General features: G+C 50.3%; 1 protein-coding gene across 5 annotated transcripts in view; it reads right to left on the bottom strand.

Annotated features, from left to right (window-relative positions):
* LOC115400550 (pleckstrin homology domain containing, family G (with RhoGef domain) member 2) overlaps window positions 1–17,854 on the bottom strand; it is a 96,733-nt gene that overhangs the window by 13,071 nt on the left and 65,808 nt on the right. For 4 of the 5 annotated variants that reach the window (XM_030108516.1, XM_030108517.1, XM_030108518.1 and 1 more), the window contains 2 exons: window positions 17,169–17,735; window positions 12,794–16,267 (listed from right to left, as the gene is read on the bottom strand). In XM_030108516.1, coding sequence (XP_029964376.1) covers window positions 14,008–16,267; window positions 17,169–17,735 — 2,827 coding nt within the window. In that variant the 3' untranslated portion in view covers window positions 12,794–14,007. Of the gene's footprint in view, window positions 1–12,793; window positions 16,268–17,168; window positions 17,736–17,854 lie in introns of those variants that run through there. The other variant, XR_003932812.1, reaches the window with a different exon arrangement.

Here is a 17,854-nt window from a genome sequence, read left to right as displayed (position 1 = left end):
TCTTCCAGCTGCTCAACATCGCTAAGCTCAGACCCATGGTGTCTAAAAATGAGCTTGAAATGATCATGCCTTTATATCCTCGCGGCTCGACTACTGCAACAGCCGATTCACCTGTCTTAACAAGAAGGAGCTGCTTGTCTCCAGTATGTTCAAAACTCTGCTGCGAGGCTGCTGACCAGCACCAACAGGAGGTCCCACATCATGCCCATGTTAAAATCCCTCCACTGGCTCCCTGCTGTGTTCCGTATCCAGTTTAAAATCTTGGTGCTGACCTTCCGAGCTCTACATGGCCAGGCTCCCATGTACATCAAAAACCTCATCACACCCTACAGCTCGGCCCGAAGCCTGAGGTCCTCTGACCAGAACCTTCTGAGAGTCCCCCGGACTCCTTTTAAAACCAGGGGTGACCGCTCATTTGCATCCACTGCCCCGCGCCTCTGGAATGAGCTTCCTCCAGACCTGCGCTCCCAGGACTCGGTGGAGGCCTTCAGAAACCCTTAAAAACCTATTTGTTTCAGAAGGCTTTCTAGACCAGTCAGTAATGTCCTGGCAGTAACATGTACTGTTTATAAGATTTCTTATCCCCTTGCTCTTGTGTACTGTGAAATTATTTTTGTGACTTTTACACTGTGAAGCACTTTGTGACAAATGTCTGTGAAAAGCGCTATATAAATAAATTTTACTTACCTACTTACTTTACATATTTGTCCGCTTCCATGTTGATAAAAGTATCAAGAGCAATTGTCCCTTTAATGTACATTTAGAGTAGACAAATCATTTTCCAATTAATTGAGAGTTAACTATGGATAATTATGCGAATAATCGTGATTAATATTTTAATCTATTGACAGCCCTAGATAATGATAGATGATTAAAAACACAGACAGTGGATGTATACAGACTCTAAGACAGATCTGAGCAGATAGAGCGTTCAGGGTTCTGCAGCTGTTCTCCTCTCAGGTTCTCATGGTTCCTGGACTGTCTGGCTTTGACTCCGTCCTTCTCCACATTAGACTCTTCAAAACCTGGATCAGTCGGGACTAACAGCATGAGTATGGAGGGATTTCTCCTGAAAAAGGTTTGAGTAAAAGCTGTAGCTGTGAATGGTGAGTTGTGTGCTTGTAGATTTTTTTTCTCTTCACAAATACAACACAAAACTTTCACATTCACAAATCCTTAATCCAGGTGTACAAATCCGATTTTACAAGTCACAGATTAAGAAAAATTACATACTAATTTTTTTCCCACTATTTTTGCAGTAAATTTGGTGAAAAACATATTTATAATCCTTTTATTAAGATTTTGTGAAGAGAAAAAAACAAGTATGCAACTGAAGATACACAGCAACAGATTTAGCTTTTACCAGAGCTCAACAATATGCACAACTACAAACTGCACTGTCAGAGCCGCTCAAACCGTTTTCACCAAAAATCCCTCAGGAAAGGCTTGGTCTGAAGAAGAAGAACCTGAAGGTCTCCGTCTCCTCCTTCCTCAGCAGGAATGTTCCTGCGCTGATCTTAGCAGGTGTGCTAACTCACTGGGCAGCCATCATTATTACTACGTGGAACCAGAGGGGTTACTTCACAGAATTCATTCAAACTGAGTGTCTAGACGGGCTGAATACCATTTCTGTTTTTCATGGCGATAACTTTCTCTCCTCCGTTTCGTGTCGTCAGGACTTCAAAGCCACAAAACCATGAGGCGTCGGTTTAGATCTCAACGTGAACCTGAGCCCCATTTGTTTTGGGAAGAAGAAGAAGGAGAAGAAGAAGGAAACGAGTCCTCTGATCGGAAAGACGGGCACATTGCTGGGCCGCCTGCAGGACCCCGAAGGATCACACTGCTGCCGACACCAGAACCACAGCTCAGAGAATCCAAAAGACGGCTGACGATGAGTCGAGAGGAAACCAGGCTGGACGATTCAGGCAAAACCACGACTTTCAGAAAAATCATGACGGAATCCACAGAACGACACGCAACAATCCAGAGGGCAGCACGTAAGAACCCACAGAACGACGTGTAGGAATCCGCAGAACGACACGCAACAGTCCCCACAATGGGACGCAACAATCCCCACAATGGGACGCAACAATCCCCAGAATGGCAAGAAGACGACAATTTGACAGATGTTTAAAAGGCATTTGACAGTAACGCCCAGAGATCTGGAGCCTTGATGATTATCTACAAAAAAAAAAAAATGTGTCTGGAGCTGGAGGAAATGTTAATTATCTGAAAGGAAAGGCAACAGATGTCCATCTCCGTGGAAACAGAGGAAAACTGTCTTTTTGTTGGGGACAGAAAAGCTGCTGCCAGCGATGCCGACCAGCTGATGAACGACAGCAGCCACTGGTGGCCCAACATGAAAACTACATGGAGACGTCTGGACAAGCGGACCCAGACGGTGGACTTTATTTTGAAAGGAAAACAAAGTCTTGAGCAGTTTCCTTTTACTTTACAAACACAAAGCGGCAGAGGAGTTTCACCGTTATGGAGGTTAAAGAACGACAGCAGACGTATGGATACTTACATACCGTGTAATTTTCAGTGGTGGGCGTGTACAGCGCGCCGTCCGTCCGCCTCTGTGGAGAAAGACAACATCAGCTGTGTGTGTGTGTGTGTGTGTGTTTGCTCAAACCGGCGCCATGAAAACCCTGCAGAGCTCGGGAAGGTGTGGATGAACCGTGGCGGGCCCGCGGCGCTGTGTGGTCATGCCGTTAAATCTCTCCTGCCAGTTTTCTGTTTGTGTCTCTGCTTCCTGGAGCGAGACGCGGCGCCAACAACGAGCCTCACACGGGGTCGTTTCAGTTCAGCTTTGATCAGAAGCTTTTAATCAGCTCAGCTGGAACACATCTGGCCATCTGGAACCGAGTTCCGCAGGGCGACTGACCGGCTCTGAACCCTCGGAGAACCCGTTTCCATGACGACGTTCCACGCGTCGTCAATGTTTTGACAGCCACGTCCGATAATAAGGAAAAAATGGAGCGACGCCAAGAACAATGCTGTAGAACACTGACGGCCTGGAGAACACAGAGAGCAGTACTCTGGAACATTAGAACACTGTAAACATCCAAGTCTTCTCTCTTTCAGCCTCTTCAGCAGCGCTATCAGCTGGACAGCTCTAACAGGTGGAGCTGGTGGAGTTACACCAGACTTCCTCTTTTTCTCGTCCTTCCTGTCTCTGTTTTTCCCTCTTTTTTATTTTGCCCTTTTCTTTCTTTCCCTTCATTTTCTTTCCTTCCGTCAAACCAGTGGCTGACTGGATGTTTTACTCTCTTTCTGTTTTTTTTCCTGGAGATTTAATCCTTTCTGAAAACTGCTGTGAAATTCCTAAAAATCAAAATACATCTGGATTTCCAATATTTTACAGTTTTTCACACTTGTTAACACACAAAAACTTTGGCGCAATTTGCACAACCTTAACTTCACATACCATTTGTTCGACCCAAATTGTCACTACTTCACACTCCCTTATGACTCCGCTGGACTCTGACTTTCCTTCTTTACACTCTGACATCACCTTGTTGTCTAAACATTACACACTATGTTCAGTTGTTGCACACATCTCTCATGTAAAAGCTCAAAGCTTCAACCTACAATACACTCTGCCGTCAGTTGCACATTTACTTGTAGTCAAAACACTACACACAATGTTCTGTTGCTACACACATGTCACATCTCAGTGGTGTCAACCTACAACACACAAGTGTTCAAAACTCAACAAATTCAGGTCAGTACACTGTATACATTGTGTACTGTATATACTGTGTACTGTAATACAGTACTGCGTTTCAATATAACACAGTGTGTTCACAGAAGTTATATTTTGACTGAAAGACAACCTCACAGTGGGGGCAAAAGAAGGGTTTTCACACCAGAGCAGGGGACCCTAATTGTGAGCATGGTTCGTGAAAACAATGCAGTTACTCTAACACAAATTAAACAGAAGATCCTGGCAGATAATGCAGCTTTCAGTACGATCCAGAATGCCAGCCTGTCGACACTGGCCCGTGTCCTCAAGAGGAACTCATTAGCTATGAACCAGGTCTACAGGGTCCCGTTCCAAAGAAACACATACCAGGTGAAGGAGCTACGGCACCAGCTTGTGCTTGTAAGTCCTATATAGTAAAGCACTGACATACAGGTATTGTAGCATGCCTCTGATGTACAGTAATACTTTTTCTTTCTTTTCTACAGTGTCTTTTCACCTCTCTGTCCATACAGTAACTTGCATTCTCTCTGTTGTTTCAGCGAATCGAGGAGCTGGATACGGCGAATGAACGATATGAATATATTATTTTCATTGTCATTGTTCGTTGTATTTGCTATTGTTGGGGTCCCCAGCCAGTGTGGTGGGAAACATAACCGTGTGTGTAGCACTAAATCACCATGGTGTCCTGCACCGCCATGTACATCTTGGTGCCTATAACACAGACTTGCTGCTGGCCTTCCTCGATGACCTCCACGAACAACTTGTTCCACCAGATCACACTGATGATCCTCAAAGAATGACTGATGTTGTCCTCTGGGACAGTGTGCGTTTCCACCGGGCTCTGCTTGTACGTCAGTGGTTCCAGGACCAGCCACACTTTACGCTGTTATTCCTCCCGCTGTACTCTCCATTCCTCAACCCCATAGAGGAGTTCTTCTCTGCTTGCAGCTGGAAGGTGTGTGAGTGAAACCCCCAGACCCAGGCCCCACTGGTCCAGGCCATGGAAGGAGCCTGTGGTGACGTCAGCCTCGTCTCCATTCAGGGACTCATGCGCCGCTCAAGGCGGTTCTTCCAGAGACGTCTCCACAGGGAGAACATGGCCTGTGACGTGGACGAGGCCCTCTGGCCCGACAGAAACCAAAGGCATGATGATGCTGGATCATGATGATTCCTCAATCATGTACAAAAATAAAACATTTTTGGCTGCGTATTTTTGTGCTGTTTTAAGTTTTGATTTTTTTAAAATGAAAAAGATAGGCTACATTGAGTCATTTTTACGAAAGGAGAAATATCTTATTTTCCAGAGTCACTGTCATTCATAATGGTGTGTTCCATCTTACAGTAGTGTTTTCAGTGTTGTACTACAATGTGCTGTAAATGCTTGGGAGTGTGCAGCAACAGCTTAGTGGTGTGTGTGCTCAATGAATGGTGTGTGTCACTGGAGAATACGACTGTGTGTAGCAAATGAAAACATGAGTTCCATTTGGTGAACACAATGTAGAGATTTGATGGCAAGAGTGTTCTTGTAAAGGGAGTGTCAGGTTCAGCGTTTTGTGTGTGCAGTTTTCAGTTTTGTGTGTGCAGTATTGAGAAAGCCGTTATTGTATTGAGAAACGTGTGTTGACAATCGTGAAAAACTAAAATCATGGAGTCGATGAAGAGCAGCTGAGAGCCGAGCAGGCCTTTTATAGACACATGACTGTTAAGTCCAAAACTGCCAGGACCAGGAAAATCTAGACTGGGTCCAGCACCAGGACCAGGACAATCTGGACTGACAGTCTGGAGGAAAACTGTTCTGACTGTCTCTACTGAGCATGTGCAGAACAGCAGTGAGTTTTCGCTCTTCACCACAGAGACGGAGCTACAAGCCTTTTTTTAAAAAAGTTGCATCTGTTGCAGTGTTTCCAGCTGTTCGTTCAGTCCCAGCAGCCAGCCCGGATCCTTCGGCCCCATAAAAACATAAAGCTACGTAACACCTGGCAGCTGTTAATCAGTTACTCCAAGAACTGAAAGCAGATCGCCGGGAAAGAGGAAAGCCGTGCAGGAAGTCCAGTTCCACATGTTCTCCGAGGGTCGGGCGGCTTCAGTGAAAGACTCAAACACACATAGAACGTCAGCTCCTGAAGAACCGTGTGTTTACTCTTCAGAATACAGACCAAAACCTGGACTTGGTGTGACTCCAGCTCTGGACCAGGAACCAGCTCGGTTTGAAATGAGGTTCTATGGGAAGACGAGAGCTTGATGGGAGTTTGATCAGAGTTTGATCAGAGACACGTGGAGGGAACTTCCCCCCTTCATAAAGGTGGTCCAGAGTCGCAGTCATGGAGGGGATTCAGGACCTCTGGAACACTTGTGGAGTCCAAAAGGACAATGTCTGGAGAGGCAGAGAAATGGCAGATCCTCAAACCCACATGTTCTGTCCGAGAACCCCTGCAGTCCCCACCAGCTGGATATTTGGATGTTTGTCTTTGAGAGGTCCCCTGTGGACGACCGTTCTCTCGTAGTGATGGGAACCCGTTAATGCAGGACAAGTGAAAACACTCAACTGTTTCCATGACAACTTCCATGACAACGCTGCTCAGAGTCGCTGAAAACGCTTTTTGGAAATGGCCCCAAGGTGGAACCTTTGGAAAACACTCGGACTCCGTCGCAGTGTAAAGGAGACGTTCTGGAAGCGCTGGGGCTTCGTCTCCTGAGCCTCGTTTCCGCTGCGCGGTTTGCGACGGTATGAATCGGGTTGTCGCGTGTTTCCACTGACTGAAGTACTGAAAGAACCGTTCTCTGCCCTCAACATTTAGTAGCACCATGTGGGGCGGGGCGGGGCTGAGGTTGGGGGCAGGGCTGAGAGAGAGGTGTGAGCAGCCCATGGTGAGGAATTATCCCTCCGCCTCCTCTCCAGGGCTTAAAAAGAGCGACCCAAGGGAGAACCGAGGACAGAAGAACCCAAGAGAAGAGAGCTTCATGTCCAGATGATGAGCACCGGACGACGGACGGACGATCTGCGGGCTGTCGGGCGGGCTGACTGTTGGTGGCTACCTGGGGGGAGGCCGAGGAGCCCCCCCAGGTAGAGGAGCCCCCTCAGGTAGAGGAGGCCCCCTAGGTAGAGTGGATTTGGTTTGTATTTTTGTATTTTTGAGTTTTGAATAAAAGCATGGACGCCCTGACCAGCCTGACGTTCTCCCGGTGGCAGAACCCACTGACCAGCAGCCTGTCACACACCTCTGCAGAGCCACCCTGCAAAATGCTACGGAGGAGCGCCAACACTGCCGCCAGCTGATTGGTAGTACTGACCACCATGTTTCAACATCAAGCACTGAATAAAGCCTCTGTTCCTGTCCGGAGGATCTGGGCTGATTAGTTCCACTGGGGAGTGACAGAAGAGGGTGAAGAACCGAGACAGCTGGAGGGTGACAGACCAGAGGAGTCATGGCTCCCAGTCTACATTCTGCTGGTTCTGGTCCTGGTCCCAGTCCATATCCTCCTGGATGCAGTAGTTTTAGAGCTGATAGTCACAGTAACAAGAATCCAGCTTGGTGTTCTGTCCAAATGAAACTCTGTGTTCTCCAGTGTTTGTGTTCTAGTGTGTTGTTCTCTGTGGAATGTGTGTAGTTTAATGAAAAAAGTAATCAACAGCACCAGCTAGTGGGCCGACATGCAAAATCCATGGTTTTCAGAACATTGTGGTGTGAATGTGAAGCAGGCGGTGTGACGGCATGTGGCTCACCTGGACCGGAGCGGATTTCCAGATCTGGCTGATCTGTAAGGGAAGCTCTCGCAGGCAGCGCCTGTCCACGGCTCGCGTCGACACGGCGGCGCACAGGAACACGCTGACCAGAGCAACCTGCGCTTTCAGCATGGCCCGAGCCGCACAGCCATCAGGAGGCCGCCGTCCCCATGGCAACGACGCCGGTCCCACCCCGGCTCTCCGGCTCCTGAAGGAAGAACGTGAGGGGAACGGCGGGAGACGGTACTCCGTCAGCTCATCCTGAAAACACCAGAATCCCACATGAGCGCGGCGCCTTTCCCTCCAGCCTGCAGAAGCAGCTCCAGGCTTCTGTCACTCCCCGCCGTCCTGCAGCCCTCCTCTCACTGCTCCCTCCTCCTCCTCTTCCTCCTCCTCCTCCTCCTCCAGACACTTTCACCAGTCTTCTGGAAGGTTTGCAGATTATTTCAGCTCCATAAATCTGGATTCTGCTGCACGTTTCTTCTTGGCACTTTTCCCATCAAATGGCTCTCATGTTGTCTGTTTGTTTGGAGACACAGCTGCTGCCGTGGAGGCGGCGTAGTGTCGATACAGAGGGTCTTCATGTAGTGTTGGCATGAGTAGTATTCATGCCTGCTGAGTTTAGGCTATGAATTATGCTTCAGGGTGGTATTAATAAGAACTCGTGTCAGGACTCGGCATTGGCAGGCAGCTAAGGTTCATACTCATACTTGTTCTCAGGAGGAATGGAAAAGCTCTTCAGACAATGTCTTCCCTCAGAAGTACTTGAATTAGTCCATATCTGTTGGTTAAAGCATCTCTTTGACTAAATCTATACTTACAGTTCGAAATAATATTTAAATTTCCAGTTTTTTCCCTTGAAGAAGAGACTCATACCTCTGCTTTTGGTTTGCCCCGGATCTAATCTGATCTGGATTGCTTTTGGTTTTGATTTGGTTTGTTACCCGGTGAGAGCAGAACGCTCCTCTGTGATGCCATGTGCAACGGCGACGAGGACAAACATGTCAACAACACACAGGATCTGCTCATCTTCACCCTCACAACACTCCATCATCAGCGAACAGTGCCAACCTGAGTGTGTGTGTGTGTGTGTGTGTGAGCTGGGATCTTGTGAGTGGAGCTCTTACCTGCAGAGCGACGGCTTCAGGGGCAAAGTCTGTCCGGCTCCACGACGAGCGCCAGTAATTACTTATATGTCAGAGGATGAAGCTGTTATAAAGGTTAACAGCTCTGGGAAATGGAAAGCCGCTGATTGGCTGCAGCTCCAACCTGAGCGAACTTCCGCCACATCCAGCAGGAGCGGCCTCGAACCCCCAACTGGAGCCTGGAAGACTGCAGCTGCCTGTTGAGTTTACATGTTCCCCCCGGTTAGCATACGGCTAGCCTGTAGCATCTTTTAACACCCTCAGGAAATCCAAACACCTTCTGTCATCTTTCACCAATTTTAAGTATTTGAGAAGTCATCAGCAGCACTTTTATCTTCACTCTGTATCTTTTAAAAGCTTTAACCAAACATGCCTGCTTTTTCAAAAACGTCTGTTTTTCCCCATTTCTTTTTTAAATTTTTTATCTCTTAAAGGGCAACTCCGGTTTTTTTGACACCTGGACCTTATTTATAGGTGTGTGCATGTGCTCCTCTCCCCAGCAGAGAGGCACTCTGAGTCGGCTCTGCTCTGATGGGATCTGCTGTGCTTAGCTCTTCTCTGACACCGTGCTAACTTAGCCACAATTAGCTCGGATGCTGGAGCCTCTCCCGTCAGCCGCCCCCGGCCCGCACACAGAGCTCCTCGCCCGGCTTGGAGACCTCCAGAGACTCTCGGTGAGGAGAGACTTCCAGGAGTGCCCCGGGGTTGGATGCTCAAAGCTCTGCTCTGCTCTGCTTTGATGGGATCTGCTGCGCTTCGCTCTTCTCTGACACCGTGCTAACTTAGTCACAATTAGCTTGGATGGGAACGTCACAGAGCTCCTCTCCGCCTCCGTGGTTATGCGGCGGGTCCCCGCGTGCTCCGCGGCCGGCACGGAGCGCGTCTCCGCCCAGGAGCAGAGATCCGGAGCTCTCCCGTCAGCCTCCATGGAGCAGCTCCGGGCCGTTTACCCAATCGGCCCCAACTCGGCCCCTGGAAGCCGCGGCCTGCTTCACGCGCCTCCGTGGAGCAAGCCGCGGCGCAGCAGCTCCGGATCTCCACTCCCAGGTGGAGACGCGCTCCGTGCCGGCCGCATAACCACGGAGGCGTGTGAAGCAGGCCGCGGCTGCTGGAGCTCTCCCATCGCCTCCATGGAGCAGCTCCGGGCCGTTTACCCAATCGGCCCCAACTCGGCCCCTGGAAGTCAGACGCCCGGGCGCCGTCACAGCCGAGGCTGACTCAAAGCGCTCTCTGCTGGGGAGAGGAGCTCCAACATTCCCATCCGAGCTAATTGTGGCTAAGTTGGCGAAAACTGTCTGCTGACTCACCTGAAGACGGTAGACGAGCTGACTTTATGATAACACTGGCAATGGATGAAGAAATATAGCTGAAATGAGCGATTTTGCAGAGATTATGTCCCGCGCTAAAGCTCCCTTGCCGTGGCCCCCGCTAAGTGCAGCTAAATCGGTTGGATCTAAATAACTTCTGGAGGACTCCGAGCTGCACCATGTTTGTCTGAGTGAGTATATGAGCATGACACACCTAGAAATAAGGTCCAGGTGTCAAAAAACCGGAGTTGCCCTTTAACCTGTCCTGTCCAGCATGGAAGCAGCAGAATGGAAGTCTGGCTGCTGTTATGTGCCCGGCAGATTTGCTTTTCCCCCTCCCAAGAGGAGCTCATAAGTATAAAGCTCCTCTTGTTACCATGCTTGTTTTTATTTTATTGATTTATTTTATTTATTTTGAATACTGATGCATAATATTGCTGGACCTGACGAAGAGACAGAAAGTGAAAGAAACAAACTACAAGCTACTGCATCTACATAAAGATGTGACACAGGGCGTATGGACTTTTGTTGGAGAATACAGCTGGTAGTGAACTGGGACGTGAAGCTGAGGATCCAGGTGTCAAATTACACCGAAGCATCAGGAGAGGCCTGCTACAGATCACAGTTAGTCTAACCCACCACAAGACAACAAGGTGACTGAGTCCACCGGTAGAATGTGAGGAGTGATTAAAGATCAGCGTGATCATGGAAATGTAATAGTGATCATGCATATATGACCTCTGACCCCTGAGAAGACCAGAAGCCGGTCAGAGAGGCCTTCAGGGCCCAGACAACCAGCTGCCACCCCAGAGTCCAGATCTGAGCCGCTCCCCCAGGCAGACGTCACACACACACACACACACACACACACACACACACACACACACACACACACACACGTAATCCATCCAACATGTCCTGTGGGAGGCCCCTCCGGAAGGCAAGGGAACACCGAGCTCACATCCAGGCCCCCCCACAACCCACAACTGCCACCCCACCCCAAACCCCACCACTGCAGACAGGTATGCACCCCCGGGAGACAGCTCCCCAACCCATAGCCGGTCCAAACCCCAGGCCCGTGTTGAAACAGCAACCCACCCCACCAGAAGAGACCCGGAAACGGGAGCGCATAAGACTCCATTGCCCGCTCCTCCCCCACTCATGAGACTCGATGTAGTATATATTGTTTGCGATTGAAATTGCGGGGCAGTAAGCACACTGTGCCGTGAGCGAGGACAAACGAGCAGCCCCCCCCCCCCCCCCCCCCCCCCCCCCCCCCCCCCCCCGCCAGCCCCCCACCAACACAGCGTGCCAAGTCCCCCGGATGTGTGTGTTGTATGTATTTGGTCATGTTGGATGACTAGATGCAATTAAGACTGAGAGGCGAGCCGCCGAAGGGTGCAGTGATTGAGGCCACTTACATGGTCCTTACTTCCCACTTAGATGGAAAGTTGCGCTTTACCTCATTTCCATGGGCACAGAGTTGAAAAGTTTTTCTTTTTGTATTTTTTTTAAGTTGTGTTTTTCCCTCATTTCCATGGAGACAGAGTTGGAAAGTTTTTAAAAAGCTTGAAACGAGGTGAATATAGTCATAAAGTTTTCAATAATTGCTTTTTTTCCATTTCCATGGTGATGGAATGTTTTTTCAGAGTTGTGTTTTAACTCGTTTCCATGGAAACAGTCAAAAAGTTACTTTCTTTCTCATATTTCCATGGAGATGTAAAGTTTGTAAAAAGTTATTATGTTTTACCTCGTTTCCATGGAGACGGAGTCAGAAAGATTTCATGAAGTGGCTTTTTTCCCCGTTTCCATGGAGACAGCATCAGAAAGTTATACAAAGTTTGCTTTTCCCAATTTCCGGGGAGATAGAATCTTTTTAAAAAGTTTGCATTTTCAGAGGCTGCATCTCCATCGTCATGTGAACCGGTTTCTGTGTTTACTTCAAAACATCATCATAAATGCCCACATTTGAAAAGTAAACTCAAGCTCGCATTGTGCACCATCACAAACTTTAATTCTCCAAAGTTCCCTCTGGTTACCCTTTGAGGTTAACTTCAGAAAAATCCCTTTAAAAGACAAATAAACAACAAATGAAGACGTTTTCTCTCCAGTTTGCAGCGTCCTGCAGGAACGTCGCAGCTCCCCAGTTTTATCTCTGTACTCTGGAAAAAATCAAATTATGTAACAAAAAAGGACAAAAAAAAAAAAAAATCAAAGACTGAAGAGAATATTCAGCTGATATTCGGAAATGGTTTAAAAGAATCAACTAAATTACAAAGTTTTTGAAAAAAATTGTGGATCTTGAAGTGTTTTAATTTACACTAAAACATGAAACCTTTAAAAGTGATGGGAAATTCGTTGATATTGAAATAAAAGATGTAATAATATTTTAAATAAAACAAAAAGTACTTTCAATGAAAAACATACATTGTAAATTTACAAGAACAATCCTGACAAACTTAAATTAGAAATACAAGACAGTCAACTCATGGTAGAAGCAAACTGAGATTGTTTGGCGTTTGATTTACAAATTATGTTTTCTCTAATTATAGACAGAAAATGCAGAAAGACACATGAAAGTGTAAATCTGTTAATGTGACAGAAAATAAAGATCCTTTTCAAAACTTCACTGTTTCTGTAGGAGGCTGACATGAGGTGAGAGAACAAACACACACACACACACACACACACACACACACACACGCACGGTCTCGTATTTCTATCCTCGTGGGGACCGTCCATTGACTCCCATTCATGTCTAGCCCCTAACCCTGACCCTTACCCTAACCCTAACCCACACCACAACAAAGCCTAACCCTAAAGAAATGTTTTTGCACTTTTACTTTTTCAGTAACAACAACATGGTCAAGAAAACACTGTTTCTCCTACTTAGGACCGGAAAAAGGTCCCCACAAGGCACGTCGTTCCACGTTTTGCTATCCTTGTGGGGACATTTGGCCCCAACAAGGATAGAAATACGAGAACACACACACACACACACACACACACACACACACCTTTGGTCTGAAGTTAAATGCCACCTCAACAGACACGTCATTACAATCAAGCTAAAACATAAAAATTCCTTATGGGATCAATACATTTATGTACATTAGTTTCTTGCAGATCTATTATGTAAAATTGCACACGTACACACACACACACACACACACACACACACACACACACACACACACACACACACACACACACACACACACACACACACACACACACACACACACACACTAAATAATGCTAAGATTTTTTTTACACTCTTTCTGAAGAGAAAAGTCCTCCTGTTTTGTTTTGGAACAGTTTTCAGTTCCGTCTGTTTACATGGAAACAGCAGAAACGCTGAAAATCATGTAGTCAGCGTGTTGTGCAAACGGAGAAATGTAATGGAAGTTCTGGATGTTGACTGGAAATCGTCACCGTGGAAATGGGCCGGTGTGCAAACGTCACCGCTCTGTGGCGTGACGCCTCCACGTCCGGCGCCACCTTCAGACACAAACCGAAAAGTTCCCAACTCAAATGAAATCTCAGTGGACCCAACATGGCAGAGAAACACACACACACGCACACACGCACACACACACACACACACACGAGCTGAGGACATTGTGCAACGACATCAACGTGACCGACAGGACAGGAAGTGCCAGAGAGAACGTAATAACATCATAAATAGACAAGAGGAAAAAGTGGCGGAAGAGATTATTATCGACCACAGAAACCTCAAACATTCAATATGGGAAACAGGCTGTGACGGGAAACCGGACCGTCCTCATCTGATGCAACATCACCGAGTCTTTTCCCAGGAAGGACGGCAGACTTTCTCGGAAGTGAAAAAAAAATAAGTCGTAATTCAGGCTGAAGGAGGAAGTGTTTATCAGGTTCAGCCGGAGACTTTCATCATTTCCAGATTTTCCTTTTTGTGATCAAAGTCCGCTGACATTCCAAACGTTCCCACCGTGCCGGGGGAATGTGGGGGTCATGTTGGTGGAGTTCTCGTCATCCGTCCTGAAAGGAGCAGCTTCCCGGCCCGGACGCTCGGTTGGCAGCCGGGTTCTTATCGGGGACCCGATTCAGGCAGCTGGTCGGGTGAGTCCGCTCTTCCTTTCACAGCCGGTTGCAGTTCTGAGGAGGAAGGTGTGAAAGTCCATTGATGCTCACTCTCCTCGCCATCTGCCCCGGCGCCGGCCCCCCGGCGCCGCCCCCTCCCCCGCCCTGCAGGGTTTGGGTGAGGCTCACTTGGGCGGTGCTGAAGGAGGTGATCCGCCCGCTCCCGGCGATCTGCAGGTTGACGGTGGTGGCGTAGCTCGCCTTCTGGTTGCCCGGTTTGCTGGGGGCCGGGAGGGGAAAGGGTGTGGACGTCGGCGGAGCTGTGGGGGGTGAGGGATGGGGTTGGTGGTTGTGGTGCTGGTAGGGGGAGGGTGGAGGGGAGGAGAGCACCAGGCGGGAGGAGGACGAGGAGGGCGTCGGCTCGCGGGGCGGTCGGGTGACGTAGGCGCAGATCAGCTGGCTGCGGCAGCTACCCTCCTCCGGCTCCGGCTCCGCCCACTCTGCCGGGGTGGGGAGGAAGGTGGCGGGGGCAGGAGGCGAGGTGATGACGGCGGACGCCTCCGGGCTCTCGGTTCTGCTGTATTGGCTGGAGAGCTCTCTCACGTCGGGCCAGGTCACGCTGGTGAAGTGCTGCCCGCCCGCAGCACCCATCCCCGGGGTGGCGAGCGGGGACTGCTGCCCGGCTCGAGGGCTGAGGCAGGACGGGGAGCTGCTGTACGACGAGCGGCCACTCCAGGGACTCACCGGACAGGACTCCTGCTGCTCCAGGGACCCGCGGCTGCCGCCGTTCAGGCCGGAGGGCCTCCGGCTGCCGTCCGCCCAGGAGCGCCGCTGCCCAGCGCCGCTCAGGGCTGGACTGGAAGGCCTGTCCGCCAAGCTGGACGAGAAAGACCTCCGGAGGCTCTGGGAGGCAGAAGAACAAAGTCCAGAAGGCGAGGAGGCTCTGGAGCCACTCCGCGGAACAAATGAGGAGGAAGAAGAAGAGGGGAAGGGAGAAGCATCAGACGGGTGGCTTCCTAAGGTGGAGGAAAACGCGGGAGCATATCTGGCATTTCTTGGCTGAGGAACAGCTACGCTGTTCGTCCAAACATTCATGGACACACCGATCGGCGGCGGTGAGAGGATCTGCGGGCTCAGGGACAACGAAGGAGTCCTGGGCAGTTCCACAGTGAGACCCAGCGGGTTCTGGCAGCCGGCGCCTCCCGCCCGGGCGCTCCGAGGGTGCGGCGGCTTGTTGGCCATGGGGGAGGAGTAGTTGTGCTGCGGGGGCGGAGAGCAGAGGCGGGTGGAGGAGGCGGGGACTGGGGACGGTGACGGGGACTGAACTCGGGAGTTGGGTTCGGACGCGGAGAAAGGTCGAGCCACACGGTTGTGGGATCCGGGCCAGACAGGGTCGTGGGTTTGCTGCTTTATGTCCCCGTTAGTGAGCGGCGCTCTCTGTGGGCCTCCCGGCCATCCCCCGTTCACCGCCACGCCGGGAACGCTGCTGGCGAGCGCAGAGGGGAACGCAGCAGAGTTGTTGTTGTTTGCATTCTGTAATGAATCCAGTTTGGAGTGAAGGAAGGATGAGGGACGAGGGGATGGAGGAGGGTGGTGGCTGGCCCGACCGCTGGATGGAGAGGGGGGCCGCTGGGAGAACAGGGGGGACGGCGAGGACCGGGGGGGAAATGAGGGATGCCTTGGAGGCTGCTGCCCATCCTTCGTGGATCCGAACGCCGCTGTGCTGGTGCCTTGCTGACTGGCAGCGGGTTTCAGAGAGGGGGAGCACCGCCACAGGTGAGTGGACGGTAAAGGCGGAGCGGGAGCATTTGTGGGCGGAGCCTGTTGCTTGTTTTTGGACATACTCTGACTGATGGACTGGCTGATGCAGGAGGCAGCTAAAGATCTGGTGAAAGCAGAAGATGAAGCGACGGGGGACGAACACGGAGGAGAACGGAGGGAGGAGGACGGAGTGGGAGAGGGCGGAGGAGGCGCTCTGGTGGAGGACGCCCTGCCCGGAGGAGGTGGGGGAGATAAACAGGAGAGGGCCTGCAGGGCTGTCACCGGAGAGGTGAAACCTCCCCGAGACAGAAGGACCGGAGAGGACGCCGGAATGACCCTGAAGGGCGAGGAGCACGGAGGTGTCCGCATGGACCAGGAGGGGGAGGGGGAGGGGGAGGGGCACGGTGAGGGCGAGGAAGTGGGAGGAGCTCTCAGAGGAGAAGGTGACCGCTGCCTGGGTTTGAAGGCGGAGGATGTGGGAGGAGCAGCGGTCGTGTCGGGCAGGTTCACCAAGCCAGAGGCTCCAGAGATATTCAGGCTGAAGTCCTCCCCTTCCCTGCAAACACAAGAAGAAGAAGAAGAAGAAGAAGAAGAAGAAGAAGAAGAAGAAGAAGAAGAAGAAGAAGAAGAAGAAGAAGAAGAAGAAGAAGAAGAAGAAGAAGAAGAAGAAGAAGAAGAAGAAGAGAATTACTGTTTTGCTCCAACTGATGTAATGCAGATTGCAGATTACTGGTGAATGAACTGATGAAGTGACTTGGTTAAGAAGCGAAAACATCTTCCAAGACACAGGACCACGTTCAGCTGCCCTGATTCCCGTTTCACTGAGACGCCTCCGACCTGCCGGTCTACGAGGTATAAAGTGTAGCAGCGATACTGAATTCAGCTTCTCTTCAATGTTTACATCGACCGTTATTTTGAAATTTCACATTCCAGTTATGATCTCAACATGCGGAGGATGCCTTCATTCCACATGGCAGATGCTGGAAATGAGTCATGAAGAGGATGAAAACCAGGCCTTGATGAGGAGGATGATGCTGAGGACCGCTTGGCACAGTGGGGAGGGAGCCTCAGCTGCAAACCCAGGGGAGCGGAGTGGAACATGTCAATGCTCTCTGTCCGGCGTGGGAACGAGGACAGAGTCCTGATAAAAATCTGGATTGCTCATCAGCGGAGTTTGAGCGGGCGGAGTTTTATGAGGACGCTGGTGGTAAACACACGCTGTGAAAAACTGCAGTGTTTACTGAGCCTTCGTCTCGTCCTGCCAGCGTCATGTGACTCGTGGCGGCCATCCTGTGTGTTCCAAAGATTTCAGCAGCCAGTGAAGGTGATGGTGTTTTCACTTGAACCTTCTGATGGTTCATAAATGTGGTATGGAGACACACACACACGCTGTGCTGGTTCAGACTGTTATCTGAGCGCTGGACGCCCCCTGCTGGCTGAGGGAGGAAGGGTCTTACCTCTGACCCTGCCGGGTGGAGCCAACAGCCCAGCAGTCAGGCGGAGCTCGCTGTCCCGGCGCCGTCGGCAGGTCAGTGGGCCTCTGGCTGGTGAACGTTGGGAGTCGGTCGACGGTCCGAACGGACGGAGGCCTCGATTGGGTGGAGCTAGGCTCTGAAGACCATGGAAGAGGCGCCGCGTCATCTCCTGCTCCTTTCACTTGGTCGTTCAGGCTCCAGGAGATCTCCAGCGTGGCGGCGCCCCCCTCAGGCAGGCAGAGCACCTCCAGCTGCTCCCTGCTCGGCCCCGGCTGCAGCAGCAGGGAGCTGGAGGTCTTCAGGAGGTCTTCGGGAGGTGAGTATTCAGGATCGCCTGACACATCTCTTAGTCCTGGGAGGTGTAGGCGTCCTGGATATTCTGCAGTTGGTGCGTCCGGCCGCCATCCGTCCTCTTCCTCTCCATCTCTGGAAACTTTTCTCTGCAGGATGTTTTGAACAGACTCCGACTGAGTCGGCTCACTAACAACATTTACAGACGTGAAGTCTTCTCTGACGGAGTAAAGATGGCGTCCGGCGTTCTCTTCCAACCTGTACAACCAGAAGAAACATCAGTTGAAAAACACTCATCCAAAAAAGTGTCCCTAAGTATTATAATGATGCAGTGAACAGAATCAGAAAGTGAAATTTCAAACCAAATCAAATCAGCT

The sequence above is a fragment of the Salarias fasciatus genome, chromosome 14, assembly GCF_902148845.1.
Source record: "Salarias fasciatus chromosome 14, fSalaFa1.1, whole genome shotgun sequence".
Taxonomy (NCBI): Eukaryota; Metazoa; Chordata; class Actinopteri; order Blenniiformes; family Blenniidae; genus Salarias; species Salarias fasciatus.
This window is presented reverse-complemented; position numbering and strand designations above follow the sequence as displayed.